Source organism: Nylanderia fulva, unplaced genomic scaffold, assembly GCF_048542155.1.
Source record: "Nylanderia fulva isolate GAGA-0341 unplaced genomic scaffold, ASM4854215v1 Scaffold78, whole genome shotgun sequence".
NCBI classification, from domain to species: domain Eukaryota; kingdom Metazoa; phylum Arthropoda; class Insecta; order Hymenoptera; family Formicidae; genus Nylanderia; species Nylanderia fulva.
In genome coordinates this window covers 28,654-49,827 of record NW_028190894.1, presented here as the reverse complement: position 1 = coordinate 49,827, position 21,174 = coordinate 28,654, and the positions used below count along the sequence as shown (strand labels likewise).

General features: G+C 34.8%; 2 protein-coding genes and 1 pseudogene across 3 annotated transcripts; 2 read left to right on the top strand and 1 right to left on the bottom strand.

The window, feature by feature from the left end:
- Nucleotides 1-6,517: 6,517 nt before the first annotated feature.
- LOC146720091 (uncharacterized) lies at nt 6,518-20,674 on the top strand. The gene is made up of 2 exons (XM_085489048.1): nt 6,518-7,046; nt 20,061-20,674. The coding sequence occupies exons 1-2, from the start codon at nt 6,518-6,520 to the stop codon at nt 20,672-20,674; spliced, it is 1,143 nt and encodes a 380-aa protein (XP_085345174.1).
- Nucleotides 9,423-16,910, bottom strand: LOC114940589 (uncharacterized; annotated as a pseudogene). The gene is made up of 10 exons (XR_014926217.1): nt 16,899-16,910; nt 16,587-16,788; nt 16,323-16,486; nt 16,136-16,213; nt 15,876-15,968; nt 11,261-11,357; nt 10,744-10,847; nt 10,163-10,639; nt 9,698-9,929; nt 9,423-9,607 (listed from the first exon to the last, which is right to left on the bottom strand). The product of XR_014926217.1 is annotated as an uncharacterized LOC114940589 (transcript).
- On the top strand, nt 16,932-19,897 carry LOC146720092 (uncharacterized). Its single transcript, XM_085489034.1, has 3 exons — nt 16,932-17,200; nt 18,116-19,169; nt 19,878-19,897. Exons 1-3 carry the CDS (start codon nt 17,003-17,005, stop codon nt 19,895-19,897), a joined length of 1,272 nt encoding a protein of 423 aa, XP_085345160.1. The 5' UTR covers nt 16,932-17,002.
- Nucleotides 20,675-21,174: the final 500 nt, after the last annotated feature.

The window sequence follows — 21,174 nt, the reverse complement described above, 5'->3', positions numbered from 1 at the left end:
ACGATCACTTATCAGGCTTATCTAGGCTTACTGTATGCGCGGAAATAGTCTTTTAAGTGTCGAATTACCTTCTCAGTCTTTGTTGTCTTACACGGATATAATTTTATAAATCTCGTGAATCCATCTATCAATGAGAAAATATATCGGTAGCCTTTCCCCATTCTCTCTAGTGGTCCGTAATGATCGGCGTGTAACGTTTGAAACGGCAATTTCCCTTTCGGGATACTGTGTAAATATCCTTCTTTTTTCCCGGAAGTTGGAGAAAATTTAATACATTTCAGGCAATTCGATATATATTCCCGGAATTTTTTTCTTAAGTTTGGAAACCAATAGACTTTCATTATGTTATCGACAACTTTATGAACCCCGAGATGGCCCAAATCGTCATGACACGTTCTAATTACATTTAATTCCATACACTTCGGGACATAAAACAACAATTTTTTATTTTTAACTTTTTGGTAAACCAAACCGTCCCTTAATTCAAAATTTATCTTCACCGTTCTCTAGTTTATTTCGAATTCCACAAATTTCCTTGTCTTTGTCTTGTTGAATCGATAATGTTTGTTCAAAAGTATTGGCCTCCAAGACTAGTATGCTGTTACATCGGCTCAATGCATCGACATGTGACATCCGCTTGCCCGGGCGATGCTCAATCTTATAATCGTAACCCTGCAGGAACATCGCCTATCTCAAAATACGCGGGTTAACAGTCTGCTTGCGCGAGGCGGAAACTATCACAGTCCGTAACAATAGTAAACGGAATTCCCGACAAATAAATATAATACCTCTTGATCGCGTACACAACTGCTAAACATTCCAGCTCAAAGCTGTGATATCGTGCCTCAGTCGCCGTGGTTCTGCGACTAAAATAAGATACGGGTTTTATCGTACCGTCGCCCTGTTTCTGCAATAAAATTGCACCGAATCCGACAGCACTGGCGTCGCAATGCAGCTCTGTTACCAATTTCGGCGAATAAATGGCAAGAATCGGCTGTGACGACAACAAATTTTTTATCAACTCAAATACACGATTTTCTTATGGTCCAAACTTAAAAGCTACATCCTTTTTTATTAAGTCATAGAGTGGTTTCGCAATAATCAAAAAATTTTTTATAAATCTACGGAAATAACTCGCAAAGCCTACAAAACGATGAAGTTCTTTTGCGTTTTACGCGGTACCGGAAAATCGACAACAGATTCTACATTCATAGCGCTGGGTCGAATCTGCCGCTCTCGTCAATCAAATAACCAAGATAGACAATCTCGCGATATAGAAACGAACACTTGTCCAAGCGAAATTGCAACCCGTGCCGTCGAGCCAAATTAAAGATTTCACAAAGAATCTCCAAATGTTCGCTAACGTTCTTGGTCGCAATTAATATATCGTCAAGATATATCAATATTTTATTCTCTCGAATCAACTCACAGAAAATGCTGTTAATATACCGCTGAAAGACACGCGGAGCATTTGTCAACCCAAAAGGCATTTTTAAAAATTCAAATTGACCCAAGGGGGTCACAAAAGACGTATATTTTAACGATTCGTCGGCAACCTTAACATGGTGGAATCCGTTTTTCTAATCGAGGCTAGAAAAGTAGGATTTTCCGCGCAATCTGTCCAAATGATCATCGATCAAGGGTGTCGGAAAATTATCCTTCACTGTTATCTTGTTAAATTCGCGATAGTCGACGCATAATCGCGATTCACCGTCCTTCTTGCATACGAATACAATTGGGAAAGCGTATGGGGAATTGCTCGGTCTTATTATTTCTTCTTGCAACAATTTATTTATTATTTGTTCTAATTTCCCTTTATCGGCAAACAAGAGTCTTCGCGGCCTAAAACTAATAGGCTGATCATGCGTCAAATTTATGCTCATTTCAATTTCTTTTTGAGGATTTGCAATTCCTGTGTCAACAATATTTTCGTTATTATACAATTCTTCAATGCGTTCTCTTATTTTAAAATCGACCTGCGGATTAATGTTTATCGTTTCGGTAATAGATAGTGGACGGTCGACATACGAAATGTGGAAAATTTGCCTCGAAAAATCCGAGCTATCTACCGTTCGTGAATTTGCCCTCGAAACACCAAATTTTTCCCCCAAGATTATTTCTATTAATGGCGACGATGTAAAGTCTCGACCGAGCAAGGCAGCACATGTTATTGCTGTATCCGGCACAACAAAAAACTTATTTTCAGCTCAATATCGCTGACCTCGACAACATTCTCGAAGGTCCCCAATATTTCCAACTGAGTTCCGTTAATGCCAAAAAAAGATTGTTGTTTGACAAACGGTACGCGAACATGAGTCGGTACAAAATCGCCTTTAATTAAGCTAATGGGGGACCCTGAATCAATCATCGCGTCCGCGACCTGATACGCGAGAGTTACCAAATATGGAATGCTCGGTGAGATCGCCTGGACCACGCTCGTCGTATTCTCCGCTCTCGGCCGCGACTTCGGACACTCCTTCACGCGATGCTCCAGATTGCCGCATCCGAAGCACGAGCCCTTCGCCCGCTTCTGTTCCTCTTTGCAGTCTCTGGAGAAATGTCTAGTCGCTCCACAATTATAGCAACGGATAGTACCGCCCTTCGTCGTAGCTGTTCCTCTTCCTCCGGACTTCGGCGCTGGTCGCTGTCCCTTCACAGCTTGCTCCCTGCCGTCCCCGGCCCCGCCATCCAGCGACAGCTCCCTGAACGCATCCAATACGTCCGCCGCCGATCAGAAGCGATGCATCCGCGCCTGATTCCGCATTTACGTATCTTGCACCCGTCGATTAAGCAGTCAACGAGTTCCTGCTCACCGACGAATGCTCTGTTAGCAAGAACCACCTTCTCGTGATAGTATTCCGCAAAGGTTTCGCTGCCCCGTCATTTTCACTTCTTAAAATCACGCTTCAATGCCTGCGTACTGGGGCGATTATTGAACATGCGAGACATCTCCGACAGCAAGTCTGCCGCGTTTAACTGTAGATGCTCTGGTTTCGAGTGAAACCAGGTTAAAGCCTTGTTTTTCAATCTCAAATTGATCAGTATCTTGGTCGAATTCTCATCTAATCGATATTTCTTACGCAAAAGTTCAATTTGTTTCTTCCAGGTTTTGAAACTGTCGCAATCGCCACGAAACTCACTCAATAAATCCTAATGATTCGGATGTTGACTCTGGAATCAATACCGTAGTCGCTATCATTGCCCTCAATGTTCGTCGTCATTCTTGCCTCCCGACGGACGAGACTCAATTCTCGCTCCAAAAGAGCTTTCTCGCGTCTCAACATCCCATCTCTCTCTCTCTCTCTCCAATCTGGCGGCAACGGTACTCCACCACCAAAACTCGATTGCTGCTCCGACACATCCGCACTCGCGCCCGCCGACGACCTTTGCACCTCACTGCCCACGAGGTGCTCATATGCGCCTCGCCACTCGTCCTCACCGCCAGCCAATATTCGCGCCACCAATTCGACCTTTGTGCCACTCGTAGACACTCCGATCTGCCGCGCGATATCCTTCAAATTCACGACGGTTAAATCGTTCAATTTGTCTTGAGGTACCCGCTCCATTCTCACAGTAACAATACTTCACTGCTCAAATCTCGAGTCACGCAGCAAAATCACCGCTCACCCGATATAACAACAACGGGAAGCACACAATATCACTCGTCAACAAGTCAATGTCACAACGGCACCAGGCAAAACAACGTTCAAATTTGGCCGTTAACGATTCGCGTGTTAATTAACAATCGAGTCGCGGGATCACAAAGCCGACTGCCGTTAAACAATTCCGCGGTTCGTGAAAAAATTTTTCCTTTTTCAATGCGAGTCAAAGTCACTGTAAAATCACTCCAAGAATGTGATCTCAAATTCGATTCGACACCGCGATCCGAATACTCCGTATCCCACTTCTGAATTTGTGGGAGATTGTTATATTCGAATTAATAACTCCTTTGATCACACAAACGGTATGTCAGGAAGGCCACGTGAAATAATATAACTCTGTGTCAGGTGCGAAAGGTTTTAATGCGGAATGGCCTATATTATCCAGAACAGGTAGAGACTCGCGGTTATGTACAGTTATTATTTCGGCTAATCCCAAGCGACTAACTGTATCGAGCTGTCGCGCAAGGAGATTACTCTCTGCGCAATTGATTCTTATTGTCTACAACATAATATAATCGAATTATATATAGATATAAAATTTATATAAAAGTACCTTGATTTATTACTCTACTAGCGATACAAAAGATAATATATCAAAATTAATGTAAGATTAATTCATTTTTTCTTATCTCTATAAGCACATATTTTTAATGACCTATGACTAATTTTGATTGGAGTAATTATAAAAAAATGTTTGTATATCATGAGATGTAGTTTAACTGTTGCTTATTATAAGGTATATTTACAAACATAAGTGTATATATATATATATAATATATATAATATATATATATACTCAGCTAACCATTTGCTTGGAAATTGTTAACAATCGGGAAATCCAATCCCGTTCTGTGAATCCAAGGCCTACTGTGTCCTCGAGTGCGCTCCAATTGCAATCAAAAGTTGAAAGTATATCCTAACATTAAGTTGGGTGCAACGCCAGAGCACATCTGTCACTAACAGTGCGACGACAGATTGGCAACAGACTGGGAACAGATTTGTCAATCGTAAATTGAGAACAGATTTGCGCCAAATGCTCAGCAAATTGAAGAAAAATCCTAGATCTGAAGGATCTGCTGCATTTTGGCATCAATCTGTTGTCAACACTTTCGACAGATCTGCTTGCTACTCATTGCCACTTTGTCAATATAGTCTGCTAACAAATGTTGGGAAATATTTACTGAATTTATGCTCACAGTGTTTGTAATGACAAAATATGTTTCTTATCTGTGGCCGTTTTATACAAACAAAAGTTGTTGCCTACATTTGCCTCCGCAGAAATGGTTAGTTGGGTATATATATATATATATATATATATATATATATATATATATATGTATATATATATATAAATATATATATATATATATATAAAATGTTTGTATATCATGAGATGTAGTGTAATTATTGGTTTTTATAAGATATATTTACAAACAAAAGTGTATATATATATATATATACTTTTGTTTGTAAATATATCTCATAATATATATATATATATATATACAGGGTAGGCCATTTTAATTTTTCCACTAAAATTTCTCAAAATCCAAAAATTTAAGACAAAAATGTTTCAGATAAAAGTTGTATGGTTTCAAGGGGGACATGAGATGGTGTCATTGATTTGACCTTGAATAGCCATTTGAAGGTTACGTAAAGGTCAACTTCAATTTCTTAAATGGAACACTATATTTTTTCTTGCATACTTTTGTAGCTGACTTCGAGATCTTTCCAAAACACTACAATAAAATATTTTTTCATGAAGTATTTTTCGAGTTATTAAGGCTGCAAATTTGCAGTATTTTGACATAAAATACAAAATATCTTGGGAAATATTCATTTTTCGATTATCATACCTTAATACTTTTATGCACAGAATAATGAGACGAATCAATTGGTGTAAAGAAAACACATAGTTGTCTTAAAGAAAAATTATCTAAGTGCTTATTGCAATTTTCATATTTTTTTTTAAAGGTAACTATGTGTTTTCTTTACATCAACTGATTTATCTCATTATTCTGTGCATAAAAGTATTAAGGTATGATAATCGAAAAATGAATATTTCCCAAGATATTTTGTATTTTATGTCAAAATACTGCAAATTTGCAGCCTTAATAACTCGAAAAATACTTCATGAAAAAATATTTTATTGTAGTGTTTTGGAAAGATCTCGAAGTCAGCTACAAAAGTATGCAAGAAAAAATATAGTGTTCCATTTAAGAAATTGAAGTTGACCTTCACGTAACCTTCAAATGGCTATTCAAGGTCAAATCAATGACACCATCTCATGTCCCCCTTGAAACCATACAACTTTTATCTGAAACATTTTTGTCTTAAATTTTTGGATTTTGAGAAATTTTAGTGGAAAGATTAAAATGGCCTACCCTGTATATATATATGTGTAAAGAAAATGTATTTTCCTCAATTTGAACGAGCCGCACTCGTATTCGGCGCACCGCGTGAACAGACCCCGCTAGATGGAACAAGCAGTACAAGAATTACATTGATTGATTGATCAGACATTGATGAATTACATTGATGGATCAGACATTGATTGATTGAAAAAAGGACACATGTACACAAGGAAGAATTAGAAAAGAAAGATTCAATTTTGCCGTACAAAAAAAGATATTGTATAAGACTGAGGATCAAGTCAGTAAACAAAGAAGGGATAATAATAGGCTTTAATTGTCGTTTCTTTGTTTACAGGTAAGCGTGTAAATAATGTAAATAGCTCCAACTCGTGAATAAATTTCAATCTTTGTTTACAGAGAAACACATTGTGTCAATTATTATCAGTGAATGACCAAACACAAAAAGGATAATTGTCTTATAAAACGACAATTTCAGTTAATATGGACAAACTGCAATTTGAATTTGCAGTAGTCGCATCACTCAAGGATGACAAAACAAATATAATTGCCATAACCTCAATCAATACAGAGGAAGGAAAAAGATACGTTCTACCGGCAGAGTTTAGATATATAGGTTATCATAAGGATTTAATGAAAACAGAAAATTACAATAAACTAAAGAACACCCTAAAAACAAGACATCAAAAAAGAAAAGTGTGGATAAAGATGACAGTAGAGTTAAAAAAGATCTATATAGATGAAGACCAGAATCTGCAGTTTGAGAACCAATATTTAGAAGAAATAGACGAGGAAAAATCAGAAGATAAAACTCAAAATGATAATTTAACAAAAATATTGGAAAAGCTTGTAGAGTCATCAAAAAGGAAGGAAAAAGTAAAGAATTTAAAACAAATTTCAGAAAAGTTTAAGATTGAAAAATTCACTAGCAAGCACTCAAATGCGAAACAATGGCTAGAAACATTTGAGAAAGAGTGTACAAGATTTGACATAACAGAAGATGAAACAACCCGTACGGAAAGAAACTATTGAATTGAAAACTATAGAACTATTAGTGCACACTAGATCAATAGTAATTTCGCGTACTATTGAAATTTGCACTAGTAGTGTTACATCCACACTAGTAGTGTTACATCCGCACTAGTAGTGTTATATCCGCACTACTAGTATTACATCTGCACTAGTAGTTTTACATCCACAGTAGTAGTTTTACATCCGCACTATTACGTACTTGGTAAGGTATGTATTCGGGGAGATTATATATATATATACAGGGTGTCAGGTAATGGTCGCCTCAACCGTCGTGTGCAGGTAGAGTAAGTTAAACCGAATAGGAAAGTCCTCTACCGTTTTGCGATTTTCGCAATAATTATTGTGTTATTAAATAAAAAAGATCGGCCAATCTAAGCGCGCGACGAGATGAGACGGCCCCCTGTCACACGATACACGGCGCGCGGCAAAGCGGAGGGAGGAGCGAACGCGATGGCTACGAACGGCGCGTAACGCTAAAGCTCCGCGACAACTATTTTCTCTCTTTCCCTTTTCATCTCACTTTCTTTTCTATAATATTTTTATTATAGTAAATATTAATCAGAAAAATTCTTATAAAATTCTTTCAATACCATTGTCCCACGATTACCATCATTTTTAGAGTAAATTTTAAGAAAAAATTTTCTCTGTGTAGTATTCGAATACATCCTATCAAAATTTTACGTTTTTTAAAATAATCAATAAATGATAATAATGAGAGAGGGAGAGAGAGAGAAAGAGAGAGTGAGTGAATGAGTGAGGAACGTTATCATTTATGATAATAACGTTCCTCACTCTCTCTCTCTCTCTCTCTCTCTTTCTCTCTCTCTCTCTCTCTCTCTCTCGTTATTATCATTTATTAATTATTTTAAAAACGTAAATTTTGATAAAACGTATCCGAATACTACACATAAAAAATTTTCTCTTAAAATTTACCCTGAAAATCATGGTAATCGTGGGACAGTAAGGTACTGGAAGAATTTTATAAGAATTTTTCTGATTAATATTTACCACAATAAAAATATTAATATCTACCACAATAAAATAAAAAATGTACTCGATTAATTTTACTATGTTCATATTAATAATTTTTAATGTAGTAAATATTAATCAAAAAAACTCTTATAATATTTTTCCTACACCATATTATCCCACGATTACCATGATTTTCAGGATAAATTCTAATAAGAGAAAATTCTCTCCGTGTATGGTGTGATTTGCATCAGACTCTTATTTTGCTTTGTATGCATGTTAAATTTTAATGAGATACATCGTTGAAAATGATGTCAATGCGATTATTAATTTTTCAAAACTGTACTTTACAATAATTAATCAAGATGCCATTTTGAAAATAAAAAGATTCGTTTTTAGTAAAGAAAGTGAGATGAAAAGGGAAAGAGAGAAAATAGTTGTCGCGGAGCTTTAGCGTTACGCGCCGTTCGTAGCCATCGCGTTCGCTCCTCCCTCCGCTTTGCCGCGCGCCGTGTATCGTGTGACAGGGGACCGTCTCATCTCGTCGCGCGCTTAGATTGGCCGATCTTTTTTATTTAATAACACAATAATTATTGCGAAAATCGCAAAACGGTAGAGGACTTTCTTATTTGGTTTAACTTACTCTACCTGCACACGACGGTTGAGGCGACCATTACCGGACACCCTGTATATATTTGTATATATATGTATGTATGTATATATGTATATATATAATCTCCCCGCGATATATATATACATATACGATATACCCTCCATATAATAAGTTTGGAAACATCTCACGTTTTACAGATATAAATAACAGTCGCATGGCAGCGATCTGCGCAGATTTTTGATATGAATATATTGTAAGACGTTCTAAATGGAAATATATCGTCATTTAAACGTCTTACACGATATGTCCATATACCAAAAATCTGCGCCGATATCACTGCCATGCGATTATGCTTTATCTGTCTCTAAATACTCTAAAACTTTAGGTGTTTCCAAACTTATCTGGACGGTGTGATGTACTGGTATATATATATACATTATATATATACATTATATATATATACATTATATATATATACATTATATATATATACATTATTATTATATATAATATATTGCTATATAGAAATAAAGCAACACTGATTATTTATTTTACATTAATTACTAGTTGTATTTTTATTCGCATAATTAAATTCAAATAATAATATCATGTTAATAATTATAAATATTGAAAAATAATATATTTTAGTAGAATAATTTTATAGATAAAGAGAATAATAATAATTTTAATAAATAATTAATACGAATTAATAATAATAATATAATAATAGTAATTTTAAAAATAAAAATAATAGTTCTAATAATAATAATATAATAATTTTAGATTAATCATTCTTTGTTTTTTCTTCGCTTTGACATAGCTGGCTTACTTCTTAATTTCATCTCCTTTATTATTTGGCCCTCTATTTCGAGGAACTGCATTATTGCACTTCTGTTGCACTGCTTTCCGGAATATTTTATCAAAATCTTTTTCTGATGAAAATTTGTTCTTAACGTATGCTGAAAGCACATATATACATGTATTTATCGGTTTTCAAATTGTTACCTATGCGAAATCAATACTTCATCGCACAAATTATGATCACATACTTTTCATAGCTTCAATTTTCACCGTATCGAGTTTCTTTTTAGCGGCTACACCTTTTTCGCAATGAAAATTTGCCACAGTTCCTGTAAGCGAGGAAGTAGCCAACTCTTCTTTTGAAAATAACAATGACATCATCTCGCATATCAATTTAGAGGCAGATGTGTGATTGCACAAAGAAAGACGAGTAGCATTCACCACACAAAGTTCTGGTCCTCCCAGGTCGACTGTTTTTTCCTGTGATTTTGTACAAAAAATATGATAAAATAACTTTTAAATAATTATAAAATGTAATGATATTCATATTCATCGCAAAATTGCATCAGATAAAAATTGAAAACCAACTACCAATTAATATATTTATACTATACACTTAAAAATCAAAATTTCAATCGAAATTCTAAAAATATTAACTTCTATATTAAATAGCGCATTATAAAATAATTGAAATAATTTTTAGGCTTGCGTACTGCGATTGATTGATGCTTATCCGCAGGCTTTATTTTATCTACTGCATTCGATTCGTGTACGTTTTCCAATTCATGTGTGTTGACTACTTTTATATTTTTATTTCTAACGTCTGGATGAGTATCAAAGAAATCTTCCGGTGATGATTCTCGGTTATAATTTTGCGGTAGAATATGTCCGGATGTCGAAGGTTTCGACTCACGTGAGGATGTTGATTCACGAAACTCATCTGTATCCGATCTTTGAGACGATTTTACTCGTATTAACTTATCGCTACTTACAATTGGCTCTAACTCGTTATTTTGCACTATCAATGTTGCAGGCGATACATCGATTTGATTTCGAAATGATTTTAACTTATTGTTTGGTAGATCCAACTTATTGCTGATCCAGATCGGATCAGACTCTAGTGTCATTGCTGGAGGCGGAGTATAATCTTGCTCACGTTCAATAATGCAGTTACTTATTGCTTGTACTTTCTACAAAACAAATAAGCACAATTAGCATATATCGTTTCATATTACAATATATTTACAAATATACGATTTAATGCAAATAAAAGTCAAAATTACATAATATATACCTGTTGCAGTTTATCAATCTGATTATTGAGAGATTCGGTTTTCCATGAAGCACATTACAAGTCGGCCGTAACATCTTTCATAAATTTATCTATCTTTGGCAAATCTAAAAAAATACATAACGGTGTGATTGTATTAAGAATTGTACTAACAAAATTGAAAAACGCTCGAAAAAGTAGCATATAAAGAAATGTATTTGTAAAGAAATGATTAACGTTTGCACTCGTTGTTTAGAAATCTGTCTATTTATTTGGTGAATTGCTGATAAATGCAATAATTCGACAATTATTTAAAAAAAACTATCGAGATAAAAATTAAAGTTTATCTGTAGTAATGCAATTTGAGCTATACTGAGTAGTAAACAAATTGAAATACTCTGAATAATAATAATATAATTATTAATAATAATAATATAATATAATTCTAATTAATTTTCTTTAATCATTTGACTTTATTTCATAACGGAATATTTAATTTGATTTCTGAGGATTATTAAGAGGAAATATTCAACAAGAATACCTTCGTTGACAGATCGTAATTTGCGCAGTCTTTCATTGTCTCTTCGTAATCTTTTGTTTTCCTCATTTAATACAATGACTGTATCTTTTAATAATCTCTAAAAACTCACCTTTAAAAAAAGGTAAAAAAAGGCGACCAGTTAAGGGCACGCCATTAACAAAAATTATCCATTGCAAACCCATGTAGAATCCTATCCTATTGCAAACCCATGTAGAATCCTATGAAAAATTAATCATTGCAAACCCATGAAGAATCCTAGGCAAAATTAACCATTGCAAACCCATGTAGAATCGTACCCATTGCAAACCTATGTAGAATCCTATGAAAAATTAACCATTGCAAACTCATGTAGAATCCTATGAAAAATTAACCATTGCAAACCCATGTAGAATTGTATTAAAAATTATCCATTGCAAACTTATGTAGAATCCTACATTGCAAACCCATGTACAATAGAATTGTATAAAAAATTATCGATTATAAACCCATGTACAATCGTAACAAAAGTAATGAAATAAAAAAAAAATTGAAAGTAGAAACTTGTACCAGTGGAAAATTAAAGTTGCAGACATATATAGAGTCGTATAATGAATCAGTAAAAATTTAAATTTGCAAATGTAGAATCGTACCATAAAAAAACTTATCTTTTAAAAAAAAAGATAAACAAGATGCCAAGTCCATGCGCCATGTGAAAAAGAAATAAAAAAATTTTAGTTAAAAAAACTGGGCGCGCTGCTAAGTTTCAAAATTACAATGCACCTTAAAGTAACATTAATTAATTTAAACACAAAACATATTTTAACTGTAATGAGTTTAAAAGTAACAATTTAATTTTAATATTGTTAGAATATTATTTAGCAGCGCTCCCAGTTTTTTTAACTAAAATTTTTTTATTTCTTTTTCACATGGCGCATGGACTTGGCATCTTGTTTATCTTTTTTTTTTAAAGATAAGTTTTTTTATGGTACGATTCTACATTTGCAAATTTAAATTAGAGTAGAGCTGTTCCAGTTGGTCTAGGGGTGAATATCCCCCGGCGCGCCGCATCATGGTCAGGACCTCGGTGGCGTACTTTTGGAAGGACTCTTTAGGGCGTTGTTGACGTCCCTGGATCGTCCTTTTCATCTGTCTCTCATACCCGTTTGGCAGGTATTGCTGGCGGACAGCTTGGCGAAAGTCGGCCCAGCTGGCTATGGTATCGCGGATGTTGCGATACCACAGCAGGGCGTCTCCCCGTAAGAGTTCGGGTAGCCCTAACAGCATCTGGGCGTCGGTGTAGCCGTAGCCCAGGCACAGCTCTTCCGTACGCTCGAGGAATGCCAGGGGGTCCTTGCCCTCGAAGTGGCACCCCCATTTTCGGATCTGGTCCATGATCCTGGCTGGTTCAACAGGTGTCGGGGTGGTAGCTTCTTCGTCTTTGGTTGGGCTTCCGGTGGCCATTTCGACGTTGATAGTGGGCACAGGTAGGTGAGTTCGAAATAGCGCGGGGTTTTGCCCGACAAATCGGCGGAGGCGTCGGCGGACCTCGTCTAAAGTTCCTTGGCTATCGATTCCGTGTCTTTTGGCCAAGGCAATAGCTTCGGTTTTTGATAATTGATTTACCCACGCGGGCATCTGGATAGGCTTAAGCGAGTCGGGATCTCCACTGGGCAGGTCCCTGTTCGGGCGCCATGTAACGGTTCACCTTTCCCGACGCCGCGGATCGGCTCGCCGGTTCCAGGATTCGGGAGGAAGGGGGAGATTCAGACTCGATTATTCCTTATTAACAATACTTTGGTTTATTCAAAAGGAAACAAGTAAACAAAATGATTGTTGGCATAAAGCCTAAATAGAGAAACTTACTGACTACTCGGTATAAACGAAATGTTTGTTGGCATAAAGCCCTAAATAGAGAAACTTACTGACTACTCGGTATAAACGAAATAAGGAGGCGTATAGCCTGTAGCGGTGTCCGGAAAAGATTTACAAATTACCCGGTATAACTTAGAGATACGGTGTATGGTGGCGTATAGCCTATGGCATGAAGAAACCGGAAACCGGGAAACCCGGCGTAATGACGAGAAACCCGTCACCCGGTGTATAGCAGGAAGAGACCGGAAACCGGGAAACCCGGCGTAACAACGAGAAACCCGTTGCCCGGCGTGTAGCAGGAAGAGACCGGAAACCGGGAAACCCGGCGTAACAACGAGAAACCCGTTGCCCGGCGTGTAGCAGGAAGAGACCGGAAACCGGGAAACCCGGCGTAACAACGAGAAACCCGTTGCCCGGCGTGTAACAGGAAGAGACCGGAAACCGGGAAACCCGGCGTAACAACGAGAAACCCGTTGCCCGATACTAAAGGTAGGAGGCCAGAAACCGGGAAACCCGGCGTAACACCGAGAAGCCCGTTGCCTGGCTAGGAGGTCTGGAGCAGGACTGGTGCCGGCTCATCCGTCGAGCCGGCTTATATACCCTGCCGGCGGTTCCCCCACTCTACCTCGAGGCTGTGGTGGGGGTAACGCCGGCGTCGTAGTGGGGCGCCTCTGGGGGTTGTAGTGGGGCGCCCCTGGGGTAGGGTGACCCGTGTATCAGTTAAGATTTTGTGCTTAGGGGCGCCTTAGGCGCCATAGCCTCAAGTGGCGGGCGGGTGATCGGCCCGCGAGGCGTTAGTAACGGCTACGCCGTTACAATCTTACATAAACTTCGAAGTATTACAAATATTTTATTTTATGAAATATTTCAGTTTATGTAAAATTATGTTAACTATCTTTTAAATTATTCACTTTTAGCCATCTTCCCCGTACAACCTTTTATAGTGAATATTGCAACAAATTGGTTTATATATATAATATATATATAACATCAGTTATTATTAATTGATGTTTACATTTATTTTTAGACTTACTAGAGCTCAAATGCTCCACATTTTTTGCAAAAACTGTTTATTCTACAGATTTCAAATATGCTTTTAAATGATGATTGAATATTTCCTTTTTTTAATTATTTTTATTATTATTTTTCAATCTCAATCAACTTTTATAACTTTATGCCAGCACGTTACAAATACATGTGTTTTTATTTTTTTTATTATTTTCATTATTATTTTTCAATCTCAATCAACTTCTATAACCTTATGCCAGCAGGATACAAATACATGTATGTCTTTATTATTGTATCAACTCTTGTCTTTTCCATGTAACCATGTCTTCATAGTTTGAATTATCCCTTCATCTTCTCAATCTTTCGCAGAGATTTAATTAATTAAATACACTTCACACGAAATAAAGTTTGCTGGAAGATATACAGCAAACGATAACTGTAAAAACATGATTACGTGGAAAGAACAAGAGTTGGTACAGTAAAGGCAAGTAAGTAAGTACATGTAATGTATCGTATTGGCATAACGCTATATCCGCGGAGCAGATAATGTGGCTGTAGAGGTAGTCTGCAGTGCAGCTAATGTGGACGTAGATGTTGATTGAGATAATTGTCTAATATAAAATAGAATTTAAAAATTTAGTTTAAAAAGCTGTTGCATATATAAATAAAGTTTATTTTTTCTAAATTTGGAATATGTTTAATTAATTAATTTTTTAAGTCTATGTTTAATAAATTTTTTAAGTCTGTATTCAATAATTTTATTCATTTGATAAATATATGTATGTCTTTATTTTGATATGTTTAATATAATATAATTAGAAATTCATTATTAATTAGATATGTAAACTATAAATTCATATATAATATTTGAAAATATATGTGAATATTTAAATTTTTATCTTCTCCTTCCTCTCCTTCAATCTCTTTAATATCAATATGTGTATGTGTGTACACGCGCGCACATTTGTACGTATTTATTTAATTATTGGATAGTTGAGTACTTAATTGATAAAAAATTATGACAATAATAATCCTTTTGTTTTTTTTTCTTATTATTTACTCAGATTTTTTTATCTATCTTGTAAGATAAACACTTTAGAAATTGAATATTTCAAGTAAACTAATTGTAAGTAAATTTCACATTAATGCATATAGATGTTTAATCATGAATGTACTAAATAAGTACACAAGACGAACAGTGAGTGAGTGAGTGAGAATGAGAGAGTGTGTGTGTGTGTGTGACAAAGAGAGAGAGAGAGAGAGAGAGAGAGAGAGAGAGAGAGAGAGAGAGAGAGAGTTAGCCAACATAACCCCGCACGCTGCCGATATGGCGGAGCGCCACTATCGCCATCTGTTGTAAAACGTGCGAGATGGACAAAATTACCACTACATGCATCTTGCATGTGTTGTGTACGTGTGATATATGTGTGCGCATGTGTTGTATACGTGTGAATACGTGTAACACAATACTACTATGTATGCGTGGTCGATGATGATAATGACGGGGACGTTTCTTAATAGAAATTTTTCATATTTCGACTTTGCATTTATATATCTCTGCTTACAAATCACGTAGAGCAGAAATAAAGACACTTTTATTATATAATTCGAACTCAATCTATCGATTAAGTCTAGTATAAACTCGATTGCTTCAGCCATTATTGAGGTTTCGAAATATTATAAAGACTCAAATGTCCGACTCGCGTTAAGATACACGGTGTCTCCGCTACGCCCTTAACTGGTCGCGAGACACTACCGTGTCTCTTGATTGTGACTTTGATTGTTTATGAATGAGAGATTTTTCGTTTTCTTCACCAGATTCGTCGTCGCTGATATCTATCGATTTATTCTATAATGTGGTATAAATTATATATCAACCTATTTTGTCACATTTCAAAAGGAAAAGTCTAAAGAACACATTATATACATTCACACACACACACACACACACACACACACACACACACACACACACGCACGCACGCACGCACGCACGCACACAAATTAAAAAAATACCTGTGACGAATATTTCTGCTTTTTGTGTTTGTATTGTTTTAAAAGTTCTTTTCCTTTTTTTACATTTAGAATACATTTCTATAAATAAAAAATCGTTATACTCTCTTATTCAATAGTATAAATTTATTTTTATAGCATGCGATTTTTAAAATCATGATTTATATCTATATAATTATGTATATTATACCTTTTGTTTCGCATCCTTTTTTGTTTCTTTTACTCCTGATTCATCATTACTATCACATTCTGTATGGTTATTTTTACTCGTGAACTGTTTTCTATTACTTCTGTCAAGTTCAGTGATACCATACTTTTCTAAATTGTCTCTGATCTCACACATTTTAATCCATCCTAAAATTTCAATAAAGTGTTATCTCATATCTCTCTTCCTAAGCTCTTATCTAAAATTTTATAAAACTATTTTTATTCAATATTATTGATGCGCGCTTACCTCCATATGCCCGTAATTTTGTTGCAACCACCTCCCATTGACAATTGGCCAATTTTTTTTTCATTGTTGTTGCTACAGGGCCCACATCACAGTCTTTTGGCCATCGAACTTTCACTATCGTCCCGCGTTTAATTACATCATCTAATTCAATGTTTGTGAATTTATTTAGATATGATAAACATACGTTGAGAAAAAGTGGTAACTATTTCCTATATTTACCTTTAAAACAGCAGTTGCGCGATTTTGTAAACAGCGACAAATATGCTTTGCTTCAAAAAGAAAACGATAATTATTCTGATATAACTTCTGGACAAGTGTATACATCTTTAAAAGATTCTGGGATAATTCAATTACATGATATCACGCTGCAGATCAGTTCTGACGGAGTTCAAGTGTTTCATTCATCGTCTGTATCTATGTGGCCTATACAGGTGATGATAAATGAATTGCCGTATAGAGAAAGGAGAAAAAATATTATGTTGTGTGGTTTGTGGTATGGTAAAGAAAAACCTGATATGAATTTGTTTTTATCTTTACTCGTCGAGGAATTGATCTCATTGCATGAAGTAGGCATTACACGTAACGTGCCAGGCGAAGAAGAAATTCATATTAGAGTACACACAATCGCGTCTCCTGTAGATTCTGTCGCGCGACCTTTATTACAAAATATAAAACAATATAATGGAAAATATAAGTATGCTGTCTTCTAAGCTGGGCAATAGAGCCACGGAAACGAAACGAAAAATTAATTAAACGGAACTGTATCTCAATTTGAGATCCCAATGTTCCACATATAAATTAATTTCGAAACTTACATATGGAGAAATAAGCGAGAAAAATATAGGTCCGAAAAGTCGCTGAAGCGGGAATCGAACCCGCGTCTTTCAGCGACTTTTCGGACCTATATTTTTCTCGCTTATTTCTCCATATGTAAGTTTCGAAATTAATTTATATGTGGAACTTTGGGATCTCAAATTGAGATACAGTTCCGTTTAATTAATTTTTCGTTTCGTTTCCTTGGCTCTATTGCCCAGCTTAGAAGACAGCATACTTATATTATTTATATTGAGAGCCGATAAAAATATTTATTTCTGAGTTTATTCACGCCTTGGGCTAATCACGGCGGTATTTACTAACATCTACTAAAAAGGCAAATGAAAAATATAGGATCGAAAGGGTCTGAATAGCTTAGTTGGTAAGAGCAGTCGCCCGGAAAGTGAAAGACGCGGGTTCGATTCCCGCTTCAGCGACTTTTCGGACCTATATTTTTCTCGCTTATTTCTCCATATGTAAGTTTCGAAATTAATTTATATGTGGAACTTTGGGATCTCAAATTGAGATACAGTTCCGTTTAATTAATTTTTCGTTTCGTTTCCTTGGCTCTATTGCCCAGCTTAGAAGACAGCATACTTATATTATTTATATTGAGAGCCGATAAAAATATTTATTTCTGAATATAATGGAAGTTTTGGTTGCAGCTTTTGCCTGCATGAAGGTATTCACATTGAAGTCGGTAAAGGAATGACAAGAGTATATCCTGGTTACGTAAAGGAACATTGCGCACATTGCATCAACATGAAGTAGATTGTGAAATTGCTGTGCAAACTGGAACTACACCTCACGGTGTGAAAGGACCAACAGTTTTAATGCTACTACCGGTCTTTGATATTACATCTTCGTTTACACCTGATTATATGCATTCTGTTTTATTGGGAGTTACAAAAACTTTTACGGATGCTTGGTTTAACTCGTCAAATCACGAAAAAAACTGGTATATAGGAAACAAAGTAGATCTTATTGACGAGAAGCTGTTGCAAATAAAACCACCGTGTGAAATTACTCGTACGCCCAGATCTATTAATGAAAGAAATTTATGGAAGGCATCAGAATGGAAGAACTTCTTGCTCTATTACTCTCTTATTTGTCTACAAAACGTAATGCCTTTACAATATGTAAGACACTGGTTTCTTTTTATCTGTAGCATGCACATATTTCTACAAGAAAAAATCAATGGCGTAGATTTTTCGACGGCTAAAAATGCATTGAAAATGTTCGTGTTTAAAATAGAAAATCTATATGGCTTAGAATATTACAAGTTTAATGTATATTTGTTATTACATATCCCAAAATTTGTTAAACAATTTGGGGCTCTATGGGCTACATCTACGTTTCCTTATGAACATTATAACGGAGTATTAAGGAAAATGTTTCGAAATTCGCAAGCTGTTCCGGAACAGATATGCAAATTATATATGAGATCAAAGCGCATTGAAAATTCATGTTTGAAAGTATTTTCAAGACCCGATTGTTTCGAAAATGCAAAAATTTTATATTATAAAATGAGTGAAATGTATCATTCAAAAAATTATCTAGAATATGAACCTTATTTTAAAATATTTGGAAAACCGGTTCAAAAAATGTTAACATTAATGGAGCAAACTTGTATAGAAGCTCTTTTACATGAAAATATATTAAACGAGTGTGATTGTTACAAACGTTTCATTTTTCGAAATGTATTGTGGCATGTCGAGAACTATGAAAAACTTCAAAAACGACAAAACAGTACAGTATTGCTACAGAATGGTATGTTTATAATAATAACCGGCATTTTTAATGTTCGTATTGTGCGGACAAATTATGTACGATGCGTTATTATTGGAAAGATTCTTAATCCTATTATTGATATGGAAATTTGTAAATCAAACAATCCAATACTTTCATCGAATCGTTTTTTTCACATTACTCGCATGACTGATTCTCTCATCGCTGTCTTTCCTGACATGTTATATGCCAAATGTGTAAAAATTCCATACAATAATGTAGATAATAAGTATTGCATTGTGCGCCTCGTAAATAATATTGAACGTGATTAATATATATACATATTGATATATATTATAAGATATATATATATATATATATATATATATATATGTATATACATATAAAATATATGTAATAATTGCAATTATATATATATATAAATATAAATTAAAAAAGATTATTATTTTTATATATAATTTTTTTGTTATTAACCTCTTCTTTTACCTTTAAAACATTTTTTTTGTTACGACGCACTGATTAAAATATGCAATTTAGTGCACATTATTAGTAATACTCTCATTACTAATAAGGTAGGACGAAATGTTCAACTGTATACACTATACAGAATGTGCACTATTAGTTGGTTTAATATTGCAAACTTGTGCACACTATTAGTTCACACTATTCAATGATTGGTATGATAGCAGTGTATACTGTTAAATCTTTGTACTAGTGATATTTCAATAGTACGCACTATTACATTCTAATAATTCACATTGGTAATAATTAATAATTGTGTAGTGGACACTAGTGTTGCAATAATTATTACTAGTGTTGCAATAATTATTGCAGTAATAATTACTGCTTGTAACTATTGGCGTTTAATAGTTACTATTATCATCCTAATAGTTACTATTAGCATTTCAATAGTTTCTTTCCGTACGGGAAAAATCGAAATACTAAGATTGTTTTTAGATAAAGCTTGTTCAGATTGGCACTCGGCAACAGTAACAAAATTAACGGTTCAGGCAGGATGGGATGAATGGAAAGGTAGATTTTTAGAAACTTTCGCGGATAAAGGATGGAGCACGGTGAAATATGCTTTATCATTTAGATATAAAGAAGGATCACTTACGGATTATGCAATAAAGAAAGAAAAACTATTGTTGGACATGAATAAAGATATAGATTCAAAAACATTGACAACTCTAATAGCAATTGGATTGCTAGAATTTATTATAAACAAAATAGATAGGGAACGATGTCAAGATTCAACCTCCTTATTTAATGAAGTTAGGAAACATGAAAATCTAATATATAAAAAATCTAATCTACACAAAAATGAGTTTGGATATAAAAAGAAAAGTGAAGAAAAAAAACCATGCAAAACATGCGAAAGTTTAAATAAAGGTACTAGATACCACCCTGCAGAAAAATGCTGGTTCAAAACAAAAGAAGAAGAAAGACACACCAACACAACAAATTTAGTAGGGAACAGCTCAGTCATTGATGTAAAGCTGAACACCGAGAAAAAAAACGAATAAACACACCATTAATCAAGATCAAGCTATTATTAGAAGATAAGCTAGAAATTCAAGGAACATATGATCCAGGATCTCAGGTATCACTTATAAATTTAAGACTGATTAAAATAAAAGGGGAGAAAAATGATGCAAATAAAATATACTTGAGATCGGTTAATGGTATGGGAACAACAAAAGGATTAATTACAATTAAGATAAAAATATTTAATATTGAAAAAGAAATGGACGTGTACATAGTTGAAGAAGAAAACTTTCAAGATTTTATCATTGGGCTAGATATGATAAAAAAACTTTAAATTAATACAGAATGAAGAATTACAAATTTCACAGAAGAAAGAAACAGATTTAGGAATGAAAGCAGATAAAATAGATAATTACAATAACAATAAACAATACTCCGTAAATTTTAATGAACACATCAAAGAGAATGAATTTAAAGTTATTCTAAACCATTTAGATAATACAAAGAAAACTAACATAAAAAAACTAATAGAAGAATA

Excerpts from the sequence above, each read along its gene's own strand:
- LOC146720091 (XM_085489048.1), top strand. The coding sequence starts at position 6,518 with ATGGACAAACTGCAATTTGAATTTGCAGTAGTCGCATCACTCAAGGAT. Across the intron at positions 7,047-20,060 it reads AACAGAAGATGAAACAACCC|TTTCTTTCCGTACGGGAAAA; the intron begins GTACGGAAAGAA and ends GCATTTCAATAG.
- LOC146720092 (XM_085489034.1), top strand. The coding sequence starts at position 17,003 with ATGTGGCCTATACAGGTGATGATAAATGAATTGCCGTATAGAGAAAGG. Across the intron at positions 17,201-18,115 it reads AAGAAGAAATTCATATTAGA|AGTATATCCTGGTTACGTAA; the intron begins GTACACACAATC and ends AGGAATGACAAG. Across the intron at positions 19,170-19,877 it reads TACAGTATTGCTACAGAATG|TACGCACTATTACATTCTAA; the intron begins GTATGTTTATAA and ends ATATTTCAATAG.